We start from the raw sequence: 26632 nt of genomic DNA, 5'->3' as shown, positions 1-26632 counted from the left end.
ATCTTTCAGAGACACATGAAGAATGAGGTTGATTTTATGCAGATGTCTAGGAATCTGACAGTTAACTTATATCCAATGGAAGCCACAGGGGATTCCAGGTCATTGGAGAATACAAAGAGCATCACTTTATTTTATTAATTAATTTATTAATTTATTTATTTCTAAGCTTCCCCAGTGGCTCAGTAAAGAATCTGCCTGCCATTGCAGGAGCCTCAGGACATGCGAATTTGATCCCTGAGTGGGAAAGATTCCATGGAGGAGGAAATGACAACCCACTCCAGTATTCTTTCTGGGATAATTCCATGCACAGGGGAGCCCGACAGGCTACAGTCCACAGGGCCTCAAAGAGTCAGACATGACTGAGCACTCACGCAATCTATCTCAGATCAGAAACAATTAAACCAGAGAGTCTACCACCAAAGATACTTGTTACATGGTCTTCACAACAGTCCTGACATTTGTATAACAGTCCTTTGGTTCACAGGGACCAAACAGAGATAGGTCAAGTCAAAGAAAAAGAGATTATACTTAGAAGAACAATGACAGAAGGTCAAATTAGTTAATGGGCAGAAGGAAATGTTAGTCCTTGCCATTTCTTGTTGGAACAAAATGAACAAAAGCACAAAGCTTTATTTTACCAAATACAAAAAAAAAAAAAAGACTATTTTCACCTGCTTATCTATTTATCTATATCATTCTTTATCCCAGATAGCATATTCATGATATCTTAGTCTCAGTAACCAGTCAACTCCACCCCATCTGCTGTCTTCATTCCTGTCCACAACACAGGCTTTGACTCCTGTTTTCCAGGGTTTATGATCTCTAATAACCTCTTTCATAACTTAGTTTCAGGGCTAGAAGGAGACATGTGGCCTCTCAGGAAAGATTTACTGGTGTTTTTTGTTTGTGTATTTTACTCAAAATATTGTTTTAAAATATTTATTCAGTATTTATTCTGTGTAGGTAAAGCCATGAATGCAAGATTTTATTTCACTTTAAGTTAATTATCTATTTAGAGTAAGTGGAACTGATTTCTCTTTTCCAGTTTTAGAGAGGACTGAGTGTGGAGATCTGCATTAAAGCTTCAATTAATATTTAGTTCTTAAAGGTTTGGCACAGATTCCCCTGGAGAGGAGACTGGCTACCCATTCCAGTGTTCTTGCCTGGAGAATTCCATGGGGTCACAAAAAGTCAGACACGACTGAGCAACTATCGCTTTTAAGGAGCAGAATCCCATGTTCTTCCTCACTTTCATAAGGCTCTGCCCAGTGAAATCCATGCTAAGCACAGTATGTAGTGCAGAGTTTATTAGGATAGTTTTCCTAATGGAACTATTTGTCTTCTCTTGCTTACAACTTGCTGGATAACTTTGTTTTTACTCAACTGGGAAAATTTGCTGAATACAGACTTTTATATAAGGTCTGGTAGTTTATCAAAACCCTAGCATTTTCTTTGATATTTATTAAGTAACCTTACATTTCTCTAGATAGTAAAATCACTATATTTGAAACTGTAAATTATTTGAGCTGAGGAATTATTTCCTTCCCTTCCTTTAAACTACCTAGGAGACCAATATAGTGCCTAAACCTTGATACATATTTTATAGCAATTCTCAAATAATATACTTCATCAGTATAGAGAAACTTTCACCTAGTTGTAGCTGAACTACTTTTAAATCAGAAGTGAGTGAGTTTTTAAAAGATGCAACGCAAAGGAATTTCATGAAAATGTCTGTAAGATAAATTACAGGTAGGTGCTTTGGGAGACTGAGAAGAAAAGGAGGAGAAAAGAAATTTAGAAGCAGGAAAGAAAGTAACAAGCAAACATTTAGGTTTACTTTAACTAATATGAAATAAAATGACATATTCCAGTTACAGAAAAAAGTGAAAGTATTAGTTTCTCAGTCATGCCCAACTCTTTACTACCCTGTGGAGTGTAGCCTACCAGGCTCCTCTGTCCATGGGACTCTCCAGGCAAGAATACTGCAGTGAGTTGCCATTCACTTCACCAGGGGATCTTCCCAACCCAGGGATCGAACCCGGGTCTCCATTAGGCAGATTCTTTACCACCTGAGCCATCAGAGAAGCCTATAGAAATAAGTGGCAGACTCTTAACTGCTTTTATAAATTATTTTTACTTTAAACTGATTGATAAAATCAAGAAACAGAAATAACTGACTTCTCAACTAACAGTAGCCATATCAACTCTGAAAAATACATCTAAAAATTCTTAAAAATGGCTATTTCATTTTTTATTACTGAATTTAATGAAACACACACTTTATGCATGTGTATATGGTCAAATTATAACACTCAGAATATTACACTTAGTCATTAATCTATCTTTTCTTCCTTTTAAAAATATTATTTAATATCAACTCTTTCCTCCACCATTAAGTTTTGTGTACATGTGTGTATGTGTGTGTGTTGAGCTATTCTGCAAGACAAGCAAATGGTCTACCCATGTCTGGGAAGCCTTTTATTACTCTGCTTTGTGGAAAATGCTTTGACTCAAAGAGCATTTAAGAGTTAATTCTTTTAATAAAGTGCTGTTTACCCTTTGTAGCAATAGGAAGCTTATTTTGCCCTTTGAGCACAGATAAGTCATCAAGTTAGGAAAGGAAAGACTTTTGTTTACTCAGCAATCCTAGAGGTTATCAATATCATTAAGGAAAATAAGAGATAAGAAACGTTTGATTTATGGCACACAAGCTTTCTGTATAATGATAGGATTTATCTTTTTTTTTTTTTTAAAAAAAAAGGATGAACTCAGATATTCCACTAAAAAAGGGCTTTGAAATGAAAGTGGTCATTGTTTCTTTTTGTTCGTTTGTTTTCTAAAGGAAGAATTCTCATTTTCTTAATAAATAAATTCAATCTCACAGCTGTGATAGAGATGATTACTAAACCATATAACAGCTTTAACTTTATTATTAGGTGAAGCATACATGTTTATTATGGTTTACCTGATTTCTACTGTATATCTTTCTTTTCTCAATATTTATATTGAATAAGAAACAAATTTTAAAGAATGCAATTGTGTGTAGCTATAGAATATGTAACTCCTGTCCTTGTAAATGAATTATTAAATGCAATCTATAATTCACAACCAAAAAATCCCCACATCTTTCATGCAAAGATGTTTTATGCCTGAGAATAAACTAATCCAGTTACTTTCAATTCAGTGAAAGAAAATTCCAGATTTGTATGCTCTCTGCCAAAATTACCTTACCTCTTCTACTCCCTAATTCAAATAAAATAAAAGGAAGTGGTAAGTGAAATTAAATCTGTGAAAGTTACATAAACAGAAAAAATCTATTTTGATCAGAATTAAAACTATATGCTGGGCAACCAAGGATGAGTTGGCAATGATGAATTGAAGACGGACATTGTTCACTCTCACTTTATTTTAACCACATTTAACACTTCATTTAAGAAGTCTGGGATAAAGATTGGTAAGGAGACAAGGAAAAAGAGAAGGAAGAAGAGGAGGAAAAGATGGAGAAAGAGTGAGGAGGAAAAGATGGAGAAAGAGTGAGAAGAAAAAGAAAAAGATGAAGAGCTATTAGAGGAGCAGGAGAGGAGGGAGAGAGGGAGAGAAAAAGAGGAGGGAAGATTCTGTTTCCCAAAAGTGTGAAGGCAATAAACTATCCATTCACCATCCCAATTCCAACCAACCATTTTCCCCATCTCTTTGGATATAAAGTTCTGGTAACTACGCAAGATAATAAAAACCTGGACCTGCATCTAGGCAAATGTATTATATTGTCTTCTGTATTGATAAATAGTTCATAATGGTGTTAATAGCAGTGCAGAGGGGTGGGGAATCAGAACTATATCAAAACACATCTGGGACACAGAGTTTCTGGGTTTTATTCCTCTATCTGGTACTAGTAAGCTACATAACTCCAGGCACAATTACACATATGATTCTAAGTTTCAGTCTCCTTATTGCTAAAATTAGTGTTGGCCAACATCAGGTGAAAAATACTAGAGTCATTTTCCTTTACTCAAGCTTCTGTTTAAATAAATATATCATGAAACCTGAGAGTTATATGCCTGTTAGGATTTTTAAAATAGCACTTAAGAGAACACATGGCTGAAAGTACCCTAAACAAAAGTGATTATCATGTAACATCACAAGAAATCTGTAGGTTTCAGAAGAAGTTAATTCAGTGATACAATGATTGTGACACAATCAAAAATGTATGTGTTTTCAATCCTTTATTATGCTATCTGTAGCTTGACAATCATAACTTGCCTCATGGTTCCACAATAGGTGCTACAGTTCCAGCAATTACATGTAGACATAATAATAATCAACAACAGAGTAGTAGTCCACTATGAGCCTTTATTACATTAAATATGGAAACATTTCCTAGAAGTTTCCAATCAGTTTTACCTCATATTCCATTGGCCAGGTCCTAGTTACATGCTCATGAATAAGACTATCATTGACATGAGCAATGGTTGCAGAAGTTATATGAAAATGGAGCGTTATTCTCCAATAAAAAGAGAGACTGACCAGCACAGAAAAATTCACAAGTGTGGAGGAGTATGTAAAAACAGTGTCTGTGATGAAATCTACTTTTATCATGGATAGCAGGTGATTACATGTGTGGGTGAATTTGCGACATTGTTACTTAGTAAATAGTTACTAAGTTGCCTTGCCATTTAAAAGATTTGGATAATTTTATTTAATCAAATGATTGGAAAGTTAAACATTCTAACATTTTAAAATTCTATTCTTAATAGAGGAGAAATGTGCAATTATTGATCAGTCTGTTCACATTAATCATGGAAAACTAGCTACATAGAGAGGAATTACTTCTAAACTCTGAACTTGAATAGTAGCACAGAAACTAAAAAGGAATATCCTACCTAGGGGAAATGGTGATCTACTGTGATCTTTCAGGGACATTTTGATCCTGTATTTAGTCTTGGAGAGGAAAAACAAAGAATACCTATATATATATTGTAGGCGCTACCAAGACATGTATACATACAGATACTTAAAGAACACTTCAGGAGTTGATGAAGCCCTTCAAGAAACTAATTAACTTACAGATATGAATGTAAACTAAATTTCAGAAATAGCAAACATATCATGAAAAATTCGGTTCTTTAGTCTGCCTTTTTTTTTTTTTAAGAGTCCATTCTCTTTAATGGATATTTATATATTTTTGGTTGCACTTTGGTTTTACTTATTTTATTTATTATTTTTGTTGATTACCATTTATTTTATTATTGTTATATTATTATATTATTTTGTTATTTTTAATTATATTTATTTGCTATTTTTATTTATTTTATTAATTTATTATTTTTGTTGCATTTTTGCTTTTATTTATTTTTAGTTGTGGCATGCAGGCTTCTCATTTTGGTGGCTTCTTGTTGCGGCTCTCACTTTATGCTTGCTGGCTTCCATAGTTGACGTGCTCAGGTCTTAGTTGCCCTGCAACAGGTAGAATCTTCCCAGACCAGAAATCAAACCTGAGAAACATCCCTGCATTAGCAGACATTTTCTTATTCATTGTACCACCAGAGAAGGCTGTTAGTCTGCCTCTTAAGGATCCAAGTAAACCCTGAGCAGCCCTAGCTTACTGAAGCATACAGAATGAAGACCAGAGCTAAAGTTCGTTTTCGAAACAGTTGTATCCTAAAAGCACATTGTTCCTGCTCATTCACTTCAGCCGTGTCCAACCCTTTTGCAACCCTATGAACTCTGCCACCAGGCTCCTCTGTCCATGAGATTCTCCAGACAAGAATACTGGAGTGGGCTGCCATGCCCGCCTCCAGGGTATCTTCTTGACCCAACGATCGAATCCGAGGCTCTGCGTTGCTAGTGGATTCTTCACCACTGAGCCACCGGGAAAGCCCTTAAAAACATAGTAGCAACGTAGAAACATAGGCCAGAGAGCAAAAATCTCTGTAGCATTTCCACTGGGCCAAACATGTATTCATTTTTTGATTCTTTAAACTGTAAACAAATTACCAGTGAGGAAAACTTTAAAAATGCAGGTTTCAGAGGAGGAGAGAAGAGATGATGACTTGGGTCATGTAACTGAACTCTAACATCATGGTCAGAGATGAATAGCCAACATAATCCCAACTCTTGACAATGACAGTATAGCCCACAACTTCCCAGTAACCCACATATGCTGGTCTTCTTTCTGCTCTTTGAAGTCAGGACATATTTCAACATTTTATATTAAGAATGAAGAAGAAAAAGAAGATATAATTTATTAACAGTTGTTATAAGCTTGCTATCAGGCCTTTGTAAACTACATAGAAAATATTTTTTTCTGAAATCAGTGTAACTACTTTAGACTTATTCCTACTTAGAAATCATCTGTGAAAATAAAAAATGCAATTACAAATCATTTTTTCAAACAGTACAATAGAAATAAATGTCATGATATCATGTGATTTTGTTTAATTTGACACAAGTGACTGTGGTTTGGCCTAGGGATTAGTGTGCTACTGTGGAACTGAGAAAAAAATGGGTTCTAATTCTGGATATATCTTGTGCTCTTGTAGAAACAGTCATTGTTAAAGTTCTCTTTCTTCCACCTGTGAAATAAAGATAACACTTGACATGACCTTCCTTGTACAAGTGTGATAGGATTAACAAGGTGATGACCATAGAGAGTCAAACACAAATCATTTGAAGAGGGCTGAGTTTTTTCTCTTATGTCACTTTTTGCTTTGCAGAAATGGCAGCATTATAGTCATATTTGACCTTCTCTTTGTCCAGTGGGTGTCAGATAAAAATGTAAAAGAAGAACTGATTCAAGGCATTGAAGCAAATAAATCCAGCCAACTGGTCACTTTCCACATTGACTTGAACAGCATTGATATCGCAGGTATCTGTAAACCTTATTTGATACTTTGAATCAATAAGCCATGAAATTAAAATTCTATGTACCAAAGGAGCAGTGGGATCACCCTGGACTTTTAGGAACCTGTCTTATTGCATGAGTAATACATTTACATAAGGATAGTGAAATATGGAGAAAATAAATTAGAAAAAAAAAATGCCAATGTGAAAATCTTTGTAAAATATCTAATACCAAAGAAGTTCTGAAAATATTGGCATGCATAAGTGTTTGTGGGCCTAGTCACACTTTTGGCACTGGCCAAGCACAACACTGATTTTCCAGGAACCCTCCATCTGAAAGTGACACATTACTTTCTGATAGTCATATTGTTGTTGTTTAGTCACCAAGTCGTGTCTGACTCTTGCAACACCATGGATTGACTGTAGCCCACCCGGTTCCTCTGTCTATGGAATTTTCCAGGCAAGAGTATTGGAGTAGGTTGCCATTTCCTTCTCTAGGGTACCTTCCTGGCCCAGGGTTTGAATCTGAGTCTCTTTAACCTCCTACATTGGCAGGCGGATTCTTTACCACTTCACCACCTGGGAAGCCCCTAGAATACTTAATCTACCTCTAAATAGCTGCATTATTTAAGGCAATTTACCAAAGTTTTCTGTATGTTTGTTATCTCTTCTGGAAAATGGGACTAGTAAAGATAGTGTTTAGTAGCATTGGTTTCAGGGGTAAATGTGTTGATATAAAAAACACTTGTTCTAGCTAATAATAGTTAGTAGCATTTTTCAGCCCATTTGAATTAGACAAAAAAACAAAATAGTCTCTGCTCCAGCAGGTGTGCCAGAGGAGACCAAACCATTAGTAGAGGAAGCACTTAAGAACTTGAGTTGCCGTCTCACTAAACAGGCATAGCAGGATAAAGCAGGAAACTGGATAAAAGTAAACTGTGCTTGATGAGCCCTTGCTGTAAAAAAAAAGCAGCTAGAGGTCTGCAATTTTATATCTACTATTACAAAATCAAAGAAACAAAGCACTCATGTCTTTATATATTTGCTTAAGAGCAAATTGATCCTGACTTATGCTGAAGTAAAACTATTTGAACTGGCAATAGGCTACTTAGAGTGTGCATATAAGTGGATACTTATATATTGATGAGCTTTCTAACATCTAAAAATTTCTGAATTCAAAAGCATATTTAGCTGAAGGTTTACAGAGAAGTGATTTTGGATACAGATGGGCCTGGTATTTCATTTTAATATTTATTTGCATCATGTCAATTTTCAAGTTTGTTACATTTTAAAATTGGTTAATAATACCACGATTTTTATACAGTAAACTGTCAAGCCAGACACAAGGAAAAATTAAGATATTATCTTCTTTAAGAAAAATTCTTATAAAGTTGATTTTATCTTCTTCATTAATAATCTACCACATATTTATGAAACTGTTACAGGTCTTTTACAAAGAAGACAATGCAGTAATGAAGAAATAATGCAATAAACCATCTAGTTAGTAGAAGAAGACCTACCTCTTAGCCCACTTACTATAAATATTGTTTTGAATAAAAGCAAATTCATTAGATCAGGGCTTCTCAGAAGATATGGTTTGCTTTCCTCTATTTTTAACATAGCTGTCATGGTGTCTTTAAAAATATTAAACATGTTAAATGGTGAAGAAAATAGCTATTTTTATCTTTTAAGTGAAAATCACTTTATGCTTAAACAGTTCTTAGTTCTCAATAGATATTATCATGTGCCAGATTATTTTGGCATCCATTTGTTTCATGCAAAACCATTGATTCTAGGTCCCACAAGATTGGGGGTATTAGATTATCTCTCTTAAATAAAAATTATTCTATATAACTTTGATGAATAAGTGGATATCCTTCTTAAATGGGTAAAATAAAGGAAACATTCTATATATGTAAATTTTATAGAAAGACTATATAAAGATTCTGAAAATTCATTGAATGTATCATAATCAAATAATTAAATAAATAGGAACATTCAGGGTAAGAAAGGATGAAATGGAAACTCTAGATCAGACGCCCTTTGGATAACTATTTGAACTGCACTTGATGTTTTGTAATACTCTAAACACTATATTTAAACCAACTTTATTCCAGCCCCTTTGGAGAATTTCTCTACGATAAGTCCTGCAACAACGTCAGGTCAGTACTTAATGACATTTTAAAATATATAACTTGGTGACCATAAAACTTTATGACATTAAGCAAGGATTCTATTTTTTTCTGGTGGCTCTTTCTAAATGAGGTATTTAGTCTTCATTTAAAAATGTAAAAAGTATACATTTGGCCTGGAATAATGTAGTTCATAGTATGCAGGATTCATAATGCTTAGGTCTATATGCAGGATATGCATTTCAAATTGCAATTGTCCTTTCATATTTTAAACTCTATATACATATGTACACATATATGATGTGTGTGAATATGTGTGTGTGATCTCAAAATATGACTCTGATTATGCAGCCTTGGTAATGAAGCCCTGACATTGCTAAGGTCACTAGGAATGAGGGAAAGGAGTTTTAAAGATAATGAAATGATAACTTTCAAAATGTATTGTACTGTTTGGAAAGGACAATCTCAAGTTTAATATTAACTATGCTCCATTCCAGCATTTTCTTCACTCTCTCTTTCTAACAACAATTGGTCACTGCTGCTCATAAAATTGAGGACTTCACATTGTCTTATCAAGATCATACTGATTCTCAAAAGAGAGCTTTGAGAAATTATCATTTTAAAATTAACCTGAGTTATTTTAAAATGTAAAATCATTTTGTTGTAGAAATCTTATTCAAATTGAAGTTAAAATATCTGAACACTAATCCTGTCTCTGCCAACTATCAGAATCACTGAGCATTTCACCTTCTGAAAATCTGTTTCCCATAAATTGTGAATAATAAAAGTTTTCTAAAAATGTTAAAAGTCATCCCAAACATCAAATTCATAAACAAGTGCTTTTAAACAGTAAATTGTTATAAAACTATAACCATATTACTTTTTATATCACTTGTAATCATGAACACTTTTATAATACTTTAAAAATATTTTTTAGGTACTGTATTTTACAAACATTATCTTATTTAATTCTCAGAATGATTTTGTAGAGATGTAATACTTTTTCTACTTAAAAATACATAAGTAATAAAGAAAGTGCCCAGAGTCACACAGTTTAAATTTATCAAAGTCGGGAATTAAAAGTAATTCTCTGGACTCCAAGGCCAATAGTTTAAGCATATCTCAAGCTCCTATTTCAAATAGCATCAGATTAATCTAGAACATTTATGTCTACAGCCATTATGAAATAAGTGAATTCTTATATTAGTTAATTATTGAAAAAATCTTTTTTCCTTAAAAAAGTGAACACATCTAAAAACTTCTGCTATACAACTCTCAAAATCAATAAAAAACATAAAAGATTTGTTTTTTAGATCCAGATACAAATGATATATTAAGTTAATGAACATTAATAGTGAAGTGAAAGTGAAGTCGCTCAGTCGTGTCCGACTCTTTGCGACCCCATGGACTGTAGCCTACCAGGCTCCTCCGTCCATGGGATTCTCCAGGCAAGAGTACTGGAGTGGGTTGCCATTTCCTTCTCCAGGAGATCTTCCCAACCCAGGGATCGAACCCAGGTCTCCGCATTGCAGGCAGACACTTTACCATCTGAGCCACCAGGGAATAATTCATTGTAATTTTAAAAACTCTCACATAAAATATTAAATGAGGAATTGCTAATAATCGGTTTAAAAATGTAATTTTTATGTATGTTATTTATTTTTACAGAAAAGCTAACAACCAGCATTCCTCTGGCAACCCCAGGTCAGTTTTAATAATATAATTTCTCTTGTTTTTAAAAAAGTTTTCGTTATGTTTCATTTTGGACTTCTGAGAATTATCTGATAAACAGCAGTTAACAATACCCTTATTATAGATAAGAAAAGTAAAGCATGAAAGTTTATAGTTAGCCTAAGTTTTTACCAAAAGGCAACAACATATTTGAGGTTAATTAATGCCTGTATTATCTAATCTTACTCCAGTCCTCCATCTATTAGAATCATGGTTATTATCTTTTGCTAAGTGTGCCAAGAGTAGGATCAAAATGTTTTCCAAAAAGGATATAGGTTTCATCAGGTGTGAGGGACTTTTTTCTCTAACTATTCTCTCTGAATACAAGTAACACTTACTTGCTCTCTCCTTTTAACATGGTATGGTTACCAAATCAGTACCAAAGTTGTCTTGAATTCATTCATTCAACAGTTTTTCATTAAGTGACTGCTTTATACCAACACATGGCATGTATTTGTTTTTAAATTTTCATTGGAGTACAGTTGCTTTAAATGTTGTGTTAGTTTCTACTGTACAACAAAGTTAATCACTTATACATATACATATATACTTTTTTTTAGATTTCCTTCCAATTAGGTCACCACTGAGCAAAGAGTAGGTGACTAGAGCATTGAGTAGAACAGTAGTTCCCTGTGTTATCTGGTAGGTTCTCATTTGTTATCTTTTTTTATACATAACAGTGTACCTATTTCAATTCCAATCTCCCAATTCATCCTACCCACATTCTGCTCTCAGTTTGTTAAGTTTGTTAACAAACTTAAGCCTGTTCTCTACATCTGTGTCTCTATTTCTGCTTTGCCAATACATCCATGTGTACCATTTTTCTAGATTTCACAAGTAAGCAATCTTGTATAATATTTGTTTTTCTCTTCCTGATTTACTTCATTCTGTATGATAGTCTCTAGGGCTGTCCAAGTTTCTGCAAATGGCCCTATTTCATTCCTTTTTATGGTTGAGCAATATTCCATCGTATATAGGTACCACATCCCCTTTATCCAGTCCTCTGTTGATGGACATTTAGCTTGCTTCCATGTCCTGGCTATTGTAAACAGTGCTGCAATGAGTGCTGGGTGCGTGCGTCTTTTTGAATTATAGTTTTCTTTGGTCATACTCAGGAGTGGGACTGTTGGGTCATGTGGTAGCTCCACTTTCAGTTTTTTGCAGAACCTCTATTCCGTTCTCTAGAGTAGCTGTACCAGTTTACAATCCCACCAACAGTGTAAGAGTTCCCTTTTCTCCATACCCTCTCCAGCATTTGTTGTTTGTAGAATTTTTGATGATGGCCATTCTGACCCAGTATGAGGAGATGCTTCATTATAGTTTTGCTTTTCATTTCTCTAGCAATTAGTGAGGTTGAGCATTTTTTCATGTGCATTTTAGCCATCTGCATGTCTTCTTTGGAAAAATGTCTATTTAGGTCTTCCACCCATTTTTTGATTGGGTTGTTCTTTTGATATTGAGCTACATGAGCTGTTTGCATATTGTGGAGATTAATCCCTTGGCAGTTCCTTTGTATGCAAATATTTTCTCCTATTCTGAGTGTTGTCTTTTCTTTTTGTTTATGGTTTCCTTTGCTGTGAAAAGCCTTTTAAGTTTAATTAGGTCCCATCGTTTATTTTTATTTTCCTTACTTTTCAGTTCAGTTCAGTCACTCAGTCATGTCCAACTCTTCGCAACCTCATCAACCGCAGCACGCCAGGCCTCCCTGTCCATCACCAACTCCCGGAGTCCACCCAAACCCATGTCCATAGAGTCGCTGATCCCACCCAACCATCTCATCCTCTGTCGTCCCCTTCTCCTCCTGCCCTTAGACTTTCCCAGCATCAGGGTATTTTCAAATGAGTCAGCTCTTTGCATCAGGTGGCTAAAGTATTAGAGTTTCAGCTTCAGCATCAGTCCTTCCAATGAACACCCACAACTGATCTCCTTTAGGATGGACTGGTTGGATCTCCTTGCAGTCCAAGGGACTTTCAAGAGTCTTCTCCAACACCACAGTTCAAAAGCATCAATTCTTCTGTGCTCAGCTTTCTTTATAGTCCAACTCTCACATCCATACATGACCACTGGAAAAACCATAGCCTTAACTAGACGGACTTTTGTTGGCAAAGTAACTCTTAAGAGGTGGGTCAAAAAATATCTTGTTTGGATTTATCTCGAAGAGTATTCTGCCTATGTTTTCCTCTAAGAGTTTTATAATATCTGGTCTTACATTTAGATCTTTGCTCCACTTTGAGTTTATTTTTAAGTTTTGTGTATGGTTGGTATGTGTCTTTAATGTCATAATTTTTCCAGATTCTTAGTAATTGTCTACTTTGCCTTTGTCTATCTGCTGCTTAACCAAAGTGTCTTCTCTAGTCCTCACTTAATCTTCACGTTAAACAGTCTGAATGTGTATCTGATCTCTTTAGGTAAACTCCATGCAGGCAATATTGTATAACTCTTCAGCTCCTAAAATAATATTGCTATTTTCATGTTATTAGAATTTATATCAAATATTATATAGTACAAGGAGAGAACATTTGTGAAATTATAAGTGGTCTCTGGGTAAGACTTAGCAATTCCTAGATAAAACAGTAGATGTGAAGTTTGAAAAGCAGAGTGATATGTGAATGATGTATCAAAATACTTTATGAAACAAATCATCCCACCTCTAAACCCATGGAGAGCTCTTATGGTAGGACAAGCCTGCCTGGGGTTGTATTTTGGTGTTGTCCAGAGAACAGCACAACACGATGAAAAATGGAACTGCTCTTCAGCCCACTGTCCCTTATGCATTGCAGAAAACTATTTACAGCATCTAAAATCACCTTTCAACACACTCTCAAAAAGTGATTTTAGGATGAATAATGACCAATTTATTTAATCAAAAATCTAAATAACTTTAATATATTTTAAGAAACATTTCTATAACTTTAAAATCAGCAACAAATACCAAAGTCAGTGCTGTGTTTTCTATTTACCTGTTTATTGATTCACTGAGTAATTCATACAACCCACAGTTATTGAGGACCTCTTCGGTGTATAAAATGCCCTAAGGGAAATATGTGGAAAGACATAGAAGGAAAAAAAGTGCTAGAGCAAAAAAAACCTTTGGACTTAAAACAAATTTTCCTTCTTACTCTCTTGAAGACAAGCCTAACAAAAATATGAAAAGTGACTGAACAATATGCCCAGTTTCTCGCAAGACTTTTGGTCCTATCCAGAATGCCCATAAGGCATCTGCCCACATCAAAATAGTCCTTGATAATTTGGTCCTGTCCAAAATTATTTGAAGGACTTCCCTGGTGGTGCAGAGGTTAAAAATCTGCCTGCCAATGCAGGGAGCATGGGTTCAATCCCTGGTCCAGGAAGATTCCACATGTTGCAAGGCAACTACACGTGCCCTGCAACTACTGAACCCATGCGCCCTAGAGCCCACTTGCTCTGCAACAAGAGAAGCCAGCACACTTGCAGGACAGAGACACTCACGCTCACCGCAACTGGAGAAGGCCCACATGCCGCAGCAAAAACCTAGCCCATCCAAAATACATGAAAAAACAACAAAAAAAAGGCAAAACAACAGCAAAACCCAAACCATTTGAATGGAACAGATATGCTCTTGGACACTTTTTGTTATTATTTAGTCACTCAATTGTGTCTGAGTCTTTTGTGACCCCTTTTACTGTATTTAAGGACCTTTGGGAATGGATCAAGTGTTTAAGAACCAAATGTCTTATGGACCAAAATATCCCACAAACCAAATGTATTATGACATTTTACGTGCTATATACATACACATATCATTGCTCAGTTGTGTCTGACTATTTATGACCCTGTGGACTATAGCCCACCAGGCTCCTCTCTCCATGGGATTTTCCAGGCAAGAATACTGAAGGGGTACCCATTTCCTTCTCCAGAGATCCTCCTGACCCAGGGATCAAACTCAGGTATTATGCATTGCAGGTGGATTCTTTATCTCCTGAACCACCAGAGAAGCTGGGTAGGATCAAACGTCGGCTAACAGCCCAGCTTCTGGCAAAAGGATATGGTGAAAGGGGAACACAGAGTGTGAGGGTAATACTTGACTAGCACTTTTCTTTCCCAGAGACTGGAACAGAAATCTTTCTAACTTGTAAACTGTAAGAATGGAATCAGTACATATTTATTTATATCTTTCACATTTTACATGAACATTTGATAATCATAATGAAGACCAAAAAGTAACATACAATTTTCAAACATTGACAGTGTGTAGGTGAATCCACCTTAACTATTTCCACCCATTACTGTCACATAATATTTGGTAAGCCACCTAGTTCTTGAACTTTGTGTTTATTATCTGAAAGACAAATATTTAAATATATGTCTTAAAGAGCAGTCATGAAGAAAGGAAATAATACAGATACCAATTCATGATTGGCATAAAGGAGGGACACAACAACAACAACAAAAAAAAAGCAAGTTGTATACTTTTTGAAAAGGATCTTTTAAAAACTAGACTAAGGTTAAAACAAGATTGTTGTACTCAGTAGTGTTCGTTTTAATCTGATTATTTCTTTGTCCTCAAAAACTCCATTTCCAAAGCTTTCCTATTATTGGAGACCATATTGAACTACCTTACTCAATCCTGAAGAATTCTCATAATGTAAGTAGGCGGTAAAATATTACATTCCCTCTTTTACTGGATCCGTGAGTCCCCAGTCACCATTCATTCCTATTCATTCCTCTCACACAGCAAGATACTCTAGATTTATAGAGGGGAACGAGGCAATTAAACTTGAAAACCACAGTTTCCAAGCAGTAATTTATTATGAATATGACTTTCAGGGATGTTAAGTTTATTCTCATTTTTATATGCCTGGAAGACAGAGTTTGAGAAAAATCAACAAATGCATGCATCATATACCTGGCGTTAGTACTATTATAAATTCTGCCAAAGAGAATTTTTATTTGATAGTGGGTACAAAGTCCATGAGGATTATGTTCTATTGTTCAACTGCCTTTGTTGCCAATTACCGTAAAGTTTTACTAACCCATTTGCAACAGTAAAGGGAGAGATGGGAACTAAGGTTGCATTATACCGATTGATTTCTAGCTGTTGCAGTGTGCCCAAGAGGGGCTCTTTTATGCAATTGTTCATATGCTTGAAGGGTTTCTAGAATACAGCTTGTTCTAGCCTTTTGTTGCTTACTGGGCAAGCAATGATTGCAGAAAAACAAGATTAACTATCATGGGCTTTCTCAGTCTCAACAAAATGCAATTTTCTATAGTTCCACCATGTGGAGGGGTTTGAGGATGGAAGGAAAAGAACTGGCTAATTTAGTAAAGAAAGTGAAATTGGTTCAAGAGAATTTAAGGCAGAATTATACTCTTCAATTGAATTGATTGTCCCAGGACTCAGACACAGGCACTGCAACCAACACCAAATGTTTTTTGACTTCAAGTATTTGTTTTCTCTGCATCTGAGAAAACAACATACATATACTGCTAAGCACTCTCCTCTAATTTAAGACACTCCTACACAAATAATAACAGAACCATTAAAGTATTTTCCCACTTTAATTTCATTTGAACTGAATAGCCACAGTCTTGCTAAAATGATTAAATTTGTTCTTTTAAAGTAGAGGAGAATTTCTGTAAAGTGATATCTCCCAAACACAGTACAGTGAAATGAACTTGGTCTCTTAAAGCAGACATTCATGCATTCAGATTATGATTTCATTACTAAGTAAGCTATTAAATCTTGGGTTTAATTTGTCTCATATTTGGTCACCAAGGATTATTACACCTATTTTTAGGGAAAATAAAAATCAGGATGGGATGATTTGGCAGAATGTCATTGAAACATGTATAATATATATGAAATGAATCTCCAGTCCAGGTTCGATGCATGATACTAGATGCTTGGGGCTGGTGCACTGGAACGCTCCATAGGGATGGTACGAGGAGGGAGGAGAGAGGGGGGTTCAGGATGGGGAACACGTGTATACCTGTGGCGGATTCATGTTGATGTATGGCAAAACCAATACAATATTGTAAAGTAATTAACCTCCAATTAAAATAAATAAATTTATATTAAAATTTTTTTCAAAAATTCAATTACAAAAAAAAATCTAATATTTCCCAAATATGATTTTTAAATCACTGTCTTGTATGTAACACATTTTTTTTTACATTTTTATTTTTATTTTTTTAAATTTTTATGTTTACTTTATTTTACTTTACAATACTGTATTGGTTTTGCCATACATTAACATGAATCCACCATGGGTGTACATGAGTTCCCAATCCTGAACCCCCCTCCCACCTCCCACCCCATATCATCTCTCTGGATCATCCCCGTGCACCAGCCCCAAGCATCCTGTATCCTGTATCGAACATAGACTGGCGATTCGTTTCTTATATGATAGTATACATGTTTCAATGCCATTCTCCCAAATCATCCCACCCTCCCCCTCTCCCTCAGAGTCCAAAAGTCCATTGTATACTTCTGTGTCTCTTTTGCTGTCTTGCATACAGGGTTATCCTTACCATCTTTCTAAATCCCATATATATGTGTTAGTATACTGTATTGGTGTTTTTCTTTCTGGCTTACTTCACTCTGTATAATCGGCTCCAGTTTCATCCATGTCATTTGAATCAGTTCTAATGTAACACTTCTTATAACTGGTTTGGTTTCAGTCTTTTTCTTCTCCACAATGCTTAGTCCAGAGTCTGCACAAAATAGACACAAGAGATTCCTCACCTCAAGTCACTGAACAGTGTTATGACAGTGGATTACTCTGAAGTAATCACATTTGAGTGTATACTGAATCCTTCATGATACAAATATAGACGATAAAGCCTTCAATTTGCAGAATTACGAATAATACTAATTTATGGTGGGTTTCCATATTATGCCAAAAATTAATATCCTGAAGATTAAAATGGCATATAATATAAAAATATGCTAATCTTTTTTCCATTCAAGAAAACAGGAACTAATATTTAGAAAATTTGAACAGATTTTAATAAACATAATCAATTATTATTTTTGTACACATTTCCTTAAATAGAAATCCTTAACTTTTTTTTTTTAAATAGTCCTCAAAAGAATCACAGTAGAGACTCCCAAGAAAAGGAGATGTACTAAAGTAAAAACTAATGGATGAAATGGCAAACTAAATAGTCCAGTCAAAGAACTGTAGTTTTAAGAATGGAAGGTTACTTTAAAAACTGGCATCTGGCTAATTTCTGCAGCAGTTAATGTTTTAACCAATGGTTTTGTTGGAAATGGACATCATACCTGTGTATGTAATATGAGAGGGAGACAGAACACTAGGTAAAAATAAAATCTGATAAAATCCTAAAACATACTTCCTTTATATAAGAAGACTATATTCATATTTTCTTTTTTTATCTATTTATTTGCATTGAACCTGGACTGGCAATTCATTCCACATATGATAATTTACATGTTTCAATGCCATTCTCCCATATCATCCCACCCTCTCCCTCTCCCACAGAGTCCAAAAGACTGTTCAATACATCTGTGCCTCTTTTGCTGTCTTGCATACAGGGTTATCGTTACCATCTTTCTAAATTCCATATATATGCGTTAGTGTACTATATTAGTGTTTTTCTTTCTGGCTTACTTCACTCTGTATAATAGGCTTCAGTTTCATCCACCTCATTAGAACTGATTCAAATGTATGCTTTTTAATGGCTGAGTAATATTCCATTGTGTATATGTACCACAGCTTTCTTATCCATTCGTCTGCTGATAGACATCTAGGTTGCTTCCATGTCCTGGCTATTATAAACAGTGCTGTGATGAACATTGGGGTACACATGTCTCTTTCAATTCTGGCTTTAAATTAGAGGAAATTCTCTTTATTCATGGACCAAGACATATGAAGGGTGCTTGTACAACAGAATATGGAGATATCAAGAGTACAATCTAAACAAGAGTGTAATATTTCCACCTTCATATCTAAATATTTCAAACTAGAGTCATTTACTAATCCCACCAGCTGTTTCTCTGATAATGCCTATTGTGACTAATGAACACTGGTATTTCATGACCACTCCAAAGTGCATCTACCATTCTGAGCATCCTTTTCTCCACCTCCCTCCAGCCAGGAGCATATCTGGCCACTAAAGCTCATCAATCCTACTTGTAAAATAGCAATTGAAATATATCCCCATCTCCCCTGCTAGTGCAAGAGTTCCAACTCTCATCAACTTTCACCTTGAATGTTGAAATGGTTGCTCAGTTGGTAGCAGAATTGTCTTTATGAAACATAGACTGGTCACATCACATATATATGTTAAATTTTTAAGTACTGTTATTTACAAAAAATATTTTAATATGTTAAAATGATTTGTAAAATGTCCCCCAGAATTTGACTAAACTCCCTTCCTGCCATAGTTTCAGTAAGCATCCCAACATCTAGATAAGTTAGATGCCTCTGCTTTCCCTATAGTAATATGCTCTTGTCATATCACCATGTATACATTTCACATACCTCTCTTCATTGTGCATTTATTTCTAAACATCTTTCAAATTTTAATTTATATGAAGATGTTTTCAATCCCAGACTCAGAAGGAAGATACTCCATGGCATAGCCCAGTTTTGATGCTCCCACATCACTTTTTTCTACCTCATTTACAAAATTTGCTAGCCAATGAATCAGTTGCCCACTAAACTCCAAACTCCATAAAAAAGTCATCCTATTATTTCTATCCCTTAAAAAGCCATGATGCAAATAAATAGGAAATAAATACTTGTATAGTGAATGAATAATCATTAATGAGATCAAATGTTTCAAGTGGTATCTCTTGACAGTGTGGTTTTGAAGTTCAATCTATAAATTTCAATAAGCAATAGACAAAGATATGAAACATCAGTAAGTGAAGTTTCCATAGAAAGCATTAGATCAGACAAAATCATAATGTCTCTAGTTAAATGCCCAAATCTATTCTTATAGATGCTGAATACCTAGAACTCCTTCAACCACTGTTTAAAAGAGACAGTTACTACAGTGATGTCCTTTTTCTAATTTATTTTTTATCAAGAATTTTTTGAATACTATCAACATGACACCTCTTATGGATTAGTGGCTCAGTAATTAAGAACTCTTGATGAATATCTCATATGTGTCATAATATACAAGTTTATTTAATATATTTTTAATTTTTTTTCTCTTAAATGGGAGTATTTTAGCACTTGGAAATGATTCAGCTTATCCTGTCCTATTTTAGATGTTAGGTGATCCATGAATTTCCCAATGGCTTATATCTATTTTAATTACAATTATAAAAGACCAATTTGGTTATATTTATATCCAGCAACTCTGTCTATAATGTTCTTAATTAAGCATTACCTTAGCAGATTTATTAACAGAAGCACTTTCCCCAATTTATTTCTTGGAGCCTAAGAGAAATTTCAGAATCAAATCTATTTTTAAAACCCAGCAGATGGCAGTACAATGCTGGCTTTAAGATTAAGGCCAATAACAAAAAGAAAAATAAAATGCTATTGAGCTTAAAGATTTTCCAAAAACTTTAAATTGTCGTTGTTATTCTAATCATAAAGAAACATATTGAAATTCTCGCATGGCTCAAAAAATTAAAAACATATGTGGTTACCCAGTGGGCATATATTATTAGGATTGCACCTAAATTTTCCAAGTTAATTTCTAGAAGGAAAATGTGTTTCTCAGTCCATTTTTATATTTAGCAATGTGGAAAGAAGCAGGTGAAGGACAAGACAGGCTGAGAGGTGCAAATTTATCAGATCCTGATCAGAGTATGACATGGAATCCTTCAGGGGGATGTTTGCAACTTTCCTCCTAAGAAACCCTGACCCAAGAAGCAAGGAGATAATGAACAGAAGAAAACCATTGGGTTTTCTTGTTCAGTGTACTGTGGACTTTAAGTTTCATTTTACTATAAAATAGTTTTCATTGTTCTGCAGGACGGAAACCTTAACTTCAACCACTATATTTTCAAGTCATAAGTTTATAAGTAAATGAAGTGGCTATTAGATACTGTAGATGATGAGATATGCATCTTAGCAAATTGCCCCACATTACACTTAACAATCCTAGAAGGTGTAAATATTGGGGACTAAATAATGCTCCAAACTGTAGCATTTATTTATCAAGATTAAAAATCAACAAAGTAGGGGCTTCCCTGATGGCTTAGTGGTAAAGAATCTGCCTGCCAATCCAGGAGATATAGGTTTGGTCCCTGATCCAGGAAGATCCAACATGCCTCAGAGCAATTAAGCCCATGCCCCACAGATACTGAGTCTGTGTTCTAGAGCCTGAGAGCCAGAACTACTGAAGTCCACATGCCTGAAAGCCCATTCTTCCTCCACAACAAGAAAAGCCACCTCAATGAGAAGCCTGCACACTGCAACTAGAGAGTGGCCACACTTGCCACAACTAGAGAAAGCCCGTGCAGCAACAAAGACCCAGCACACACAACCAAAAGCAAATGAATAAATAGACAATCTTTTTTTAAAATCAACAAAGTAAGCATCATATTTAATATCTATGAAGAAATATGTATCATTTCTTCAAAATTTAAAACTGTAAGATCAATTCATTAAATGAAATAAATATTTTGGGGCAAAGTTGAAATAATTATAAATAAGCAAATACTTACTTGGGCTTCCCTTGTGGCTCAGCTGGTAAAGAATCCACCTATAATGCGGGAGAGCTGGGTTGGGAAGATTCCCTGAAAAAGGAAAAGGCTACCCATTCAAGAATGCTGGTCTGGAGAATTCCATGGACTGTATAGTCCATGTGTCTGCAAAGAGTCAGACACAACTGAGCGACTTTCACTTTCAATTTCAAGTATCAGTTCACTTCAGTTCAGTCGCTCAGTTGTGTCCGACTCTTTGCAACCCGATGAATCGCAGCACGCCAGGCCTCTCTGTCCATCACCAACTCCCGGAGTTCACTCAGACTCACGTCCATCGAGTCAGTGATGCCATCCAGCCATCTCATCCTCGGTCGTCCCCTTCTTCTCCTGCCCCAAAACCCTCCCAGAATCAGAGTCTTTTCCAATGAGTCAACTCTTTGCATGAGGTGGCAAAAGTACTGGAGTTTCAGCTTTAGCATCATTCCTTCCAAAGAAATCCCAGGGCTGATCTCCTTCAGAATGGACTGGTTGGATCTCCTTGCAGTCCAAGGGACTCTCAAGAGTCTTCTCTAACACCACAGTTCAAAAGCATCCATTCTTTGGCGCTCAGCCTTCTTCACAGTCCAACTCTCACATCCATACATGCCCACAGGAAAAACCATAGCCTTGACTAGACAGACCTTAGTCAGCAAAGTAACGTCTCTGCTTTTGAATAGGCTATCTAGGTTGGTCATAACTTTTCTTCCAAGGAGTAAGCGTCTGTTAATTTCATGGCTGCAGTTACCATCTGCAGTGATTTTGGAGCCCCAAAAAATAAAGTTTGACACTGTTTCCACTGTTTCCCCATCTATTTCTGATGAAGTGATGGGACCGGATGCCATGATCGTTTTCTGAATGTTGAGCTTTAAGCCAACGTTTTCGCTCTCCTCTTTCACTTTCATCAAGAGGCATTTTAATTTCTCTTCACTTTCTGCCATAAGGGTGGTGTCATCTGCATATCTGAGGTTATTGATATTTCTCCCGGTAATCTTGATTCCAACTTGTGTTTCCTCCAGTCCAGCGTTTCTCATGATGTACTCTGCATATAAGTTAAATAAGCAGGGTGACAATATACAGCCTTGACACACTCCTTTTCCTATTTGGAACCAGTCTGTTGTTCCATGTCCAGTTATAACTGTTGCTTCCTGACCTGCATACAGATTTCTCAAGAGGCAGGTCAGGTGGTCTGGTATTCCCATCTCTTTCAGAATTTTCCACAGTTTATTGTGATCTACACAGTCAAAGGCTCTGGCATAGTCAATAAAGCAGAAATAGATGTTTTTCTGGAACTCTCTTGCTTTTTCCATGATCCAGCAGATGTTGGCAATTTGATCTCTGGTTCCTCTGCCTTTTCTAAAACCAGCTTGAACATCAGGAAGTTCACAGTTCACGTATTGCTGAAGCTTGGCTTGGAGAATTTTGAGCATTACTTTACTAGCATGTGAGATGAGTGCAATTGTGTGGTAGTTTGAGCATTCTTTGGCATTGCCTTTCTTTGGGATTGGAATGAAAACTGACCTTTTCCCGTCCTGTGGCCACTGCTGAGTTTTCCAAATTTGCTGGCATATTGAGTGCAGCACTTTCACTGCATCATCTTTCAGGATTTGAAACAGCTCAACTGGAATTCCATCACTTCTACTAGCTTTGTTTGTAGTGATGCTTTCTAAGCCCCACTTGACTTCACATTCCAAGATGTCTGGCTCTAAATGAGTGATCACACCATCGTGATTATCTGGGTCGTGAAGATCTTTTTTGTACAGTTCTTCTGTGTATTCTTGCTGCCTCTTCTTAATATCTTCTGCTTCTGTTAGGTCCATACCATTTCTGTCCTTTTTTGAGCCCATCTTTGCATGAAATGTTCTCTTGCTATCTCTAATTTTCTTGAAGAGATCTCTAGTCTTTCCCATCCTGTTCTTTTCCTCTATTTCTTTTCATTGATCGCTGAAGAAGGCTTTCTTATCTCTTCTTGCTATTCTTTGGAACTCTGCATTCAGATGCTTATATCTTTCCTTTTCTCCTTTGCTTTTCACTTCTCTTCTTTTCACAGCTATTTGTAAGGCCTCCCGAGACAGCCATTTTGCTTTTTTGCATTTCTTTTCCATGGGGATGGTCTTGATCCTTGTCTCCTGTACACTGTCATGAACCTCATTCCATAGTTCATCAGGCACTCTATCTATCAGATCTAAGCCCTTAAATCTATTTCTCACTTCCACTGTATAATCATAAGGGATTTGATTTAGGTCATACCTGAATGGTCTAGTGGTCTTCCCTACTTTCTTCCATTTAAGTCTGAATTTGGTAATAAGGAGTTCATGATCTGAGCCACAGTCAGCTCCTGGTCTTGTTTTTGTTGACTGTATAGAGCTTCTCCATCTTTGGCTGCAAAGAATATAATCAATCTGATTTCGGTGTTGACCATCTGGTGATGCCCACGTGTAGTCTTCTCTTGTGTTGTTGGAAGAGGGTGTTTGCTATGACCAGTGCATTTTCTTGGGAAAACTCTGTTAGTCTTTGCCCTGCTTCATTCTGCATTCCAAGGCCAAATTTACTTTCAAGTATATACTTGCCTAAATGACAAAGAATACATAATAACCTTTAAATTCAATCTTTTTTTTTTTTTAAGGAAATGTCTCAATAGAGTGCCCACCTGATTCAAGGCTGTGTGCTGATGCTCGAAAGTGCATAGCAATTGATTTATTTTGTGATGGAGAATTAAACTGTCCAGATGGCTCTGATGAAGACAATAAAACTTGTGGTAAGTGATTAACTTCCCTTCCTCACTGTGTCCACACACACACACACCCTTCAGGTACCAGAAATTACCAGAATTGAGATATACCCTTAGTCATGTTTATGATTTAAGACAAAAATATAAAAGTAATCATATTAATATTCTTAAACTTTATCTTGTTACATTAAACTTATTTTAGTTAAACAGAATTCCATTTGACAAGTACAGAAAGAATCATGTGGTTAATAATATCTGAGAGAAGAAAGTGACCTTATATTTCATCCGTTCTTAAACTGCTATGAACTATTATGAATTTGAATGCTTTTCACCATCATATCATAATACGGATCACTTTATTTTTGCCATGTTAACAGTCTTTAACTCAGGAATCATCATTCTTTAATTCAGATTGATGCCTTTATTCAACCTTTGGCAAAGAAACAAAAAGTAGGAAAAAAGTGTACTTGAGTTGTAGTTCTGTGAGTAAAGGAAATCAGTTAAGAATAAGATCTTCATGTCTGTTAAACTAAATATCTGTTTTATTTTGTTTTTGTAATACTGGCATTTGTTTAGAGTGCTAATAGTTTTTTAAACACTATTATTACTATTAGTTAACACTTAGTTAGCACTTACTAAATGCCGAACATAGCTGTAATTTAAAATGTAACTTAAATATGCAATTTAAACATATTTCTTTTTTGGCTTATTTCTTCATTTTATTGCCTGAGTAATATAATGTATATACGATTGCTAAGTAATGTGAGGAACTATTTGAACAATTCTAACCTGCAATTTATCCTTGAAAAATTAAACAGCAGGAATTGAGCAATTTTTTGTTATAGTTTATAATCAGTTTAAAAATTGACCATGAGCACAGTTAGTTCCTGAAATGTATAAAGGCTTTAGTTACAATTTACTTCACTTTACTTGTTATACTTTGCTCTTCTTTCTGATATTAATTGAAGACAAATGCTTGAATACCAACTGAAGTTTTAAATATTGCCTATCCACTCAGGATATACTTGAAAAGATAGGCAGTTGGTCTGTTTCCCAGAACCAACTCAAAAACCAGCAACTTGACTAAAGTGTCCTCAACTAAACACTCCTAGTTCAAATGTTCTTGGATAAAATTCAGACTTCAAAGTTTAACTGCATACTTTGAAGTGCACTCAGAGCATACTGGAAGAAAGTGCAGGCTACAGAATATTTTTCAATCTATTTTCTATAACTAAATTACTCAAAGAAGAAGAAAGCAATGTCTTTGTTTGCTATGATTTTCAGGCAGTTTTCAAAACCTTTTCAGTGGGAATGTGATACAAGTGTGCCATCATGAGGTAACAGAGGTGATGTTCCCCCAATTTATATTTCAAATATTATGTGTATCAAAGTGAGCCACATACCTTTAAGTCTATATGATGATGATCACTAACTGTACATGGGGAGAAATATCTAAGATGTATAATCAGAAAATGAACCATACCTATTATGTGCTCTCTGCTGTTACAGGTTTTATAATTTTCATAACAAATTAGTATCCATACATATCAAATAATAACCATAGAAATACACTATATGTGGCAATTTCTCCTGAAGTAAGTTATAAGGCCGTGAATTATATTTCTGAGTCACTATAAACGCATGACATGAACTTCAGTATGAGAACTGAATTCTGTAATTATGATTATGTGTTTGCATTAAATACATAACCAAACTGCATTATTTTTCAATATCATGAAGGCTTTGTGTTAATTGAATCTTACTACCAATTCACCATCCAAGTGATTCACTTTCTGAAGCCTATAAATCCTTGTCTGTCATATTTCTTGATTCTCTTTATTATTTGCACTTTAAAGTTAGCATTGTATCTTTTTTTTTTTTTTTTGCAAAAACAATATAAAGCCTTTGTGGAATAAAGAAGAGAAAAAATCAATCAACTACTCTATCTTTATCCAGGATTTACAGTCATATAGATTGTTTTATTCATTATTTGGCTTCCCTGGTGGCTCAGATGGTAAAGAATCCACCCACAATGCAGGAGATCCCAGGTTTATATACTTGGTCAGATGCCTGGGTTGGGAAGATCCCTTGGAAGAGGAAATAGCAGCCCTCTCCTATATTCTTGCTTGGAGAGTTCCATTGCCAAAGAAGCCTGGTAGGCCACAGTCCATGGGGTCACAAAGCATTGGACATGACTTAGCAACTAACACTTTCACTCTCACACTTTCATTCATTACTTAATCATAAATGATTGTATCTCACCTCAGCCCCACCTCAAACTTGTGCTCGAATTGTAGCACAATTTCTAGAAGAAAGCCCTGTCTGTCAATTTCCATTCACTGAAAGATGATTTTGGAGAAGGAAATGGCAACCCACTCCACTGTTCTTGCCTGGAGAATCCCAGGGACAGGGGAGCCTGGTGGGCTGCCGTCTAGGGGGTCGCACAGAGTCGGACACGACTGAAGTGACTTAGCAGCAGCAAAGATGATTTTAAGAGAACTATCTGTGTGAAACTGACCTATGCTCTCACTTCTCTCCCTTATTCCTCCA

General features: G+C 35.6%; 1 protein-coding gene across 1 annotated transcript in view; it reads left to right on the top strand.

Moving 5' to 3' along the window:
• TMPRSS15 (transmembrane serine protease 15) overlaps positions 1 to 26632 on the top strand; it is a 156545-nt gene that overhangs the window by 5731 nt on the left and 124182 nt on the right. The window contains exons 4-6 of the mRNA XM_040227475.1: positions 6714 to 6865; positions 10641 to 10676; positions 23978 to 24109. Of these exons, the coding sequence (XP_040083409.1) occupies positions 6714 to 6865; positions 10641 to 10676; positions 23978 to 24109 (320 nt within the window). The remainder of the gene's footprint in view (positions 1 to 6713; positions 6866 to 10640; positions 10677 to 23977; positions 24110 to 26632) is intronic.

This window comes from Oryx dammah, unplaced genomic scaffold, assembly GCF_014754425.2.
Source record: "Oryx dammah isolate SB20612 unplaced genomic scaffold, SCBI_Odam_1.1 HiC_scaffold_2, whole genome shotgun sequence".
Taxonomy (NCBI): domain Eukaryota; kingdom Metazoa; phylum Chordata; class Mammalia; order Artiodactyla; family Bovidae; genus Oryx; species Oryx dammah.
Note: the sequence above shows the minus strand (reverse complement) of the source record. Positions and strands in the feature narration are given on the sequence as shown.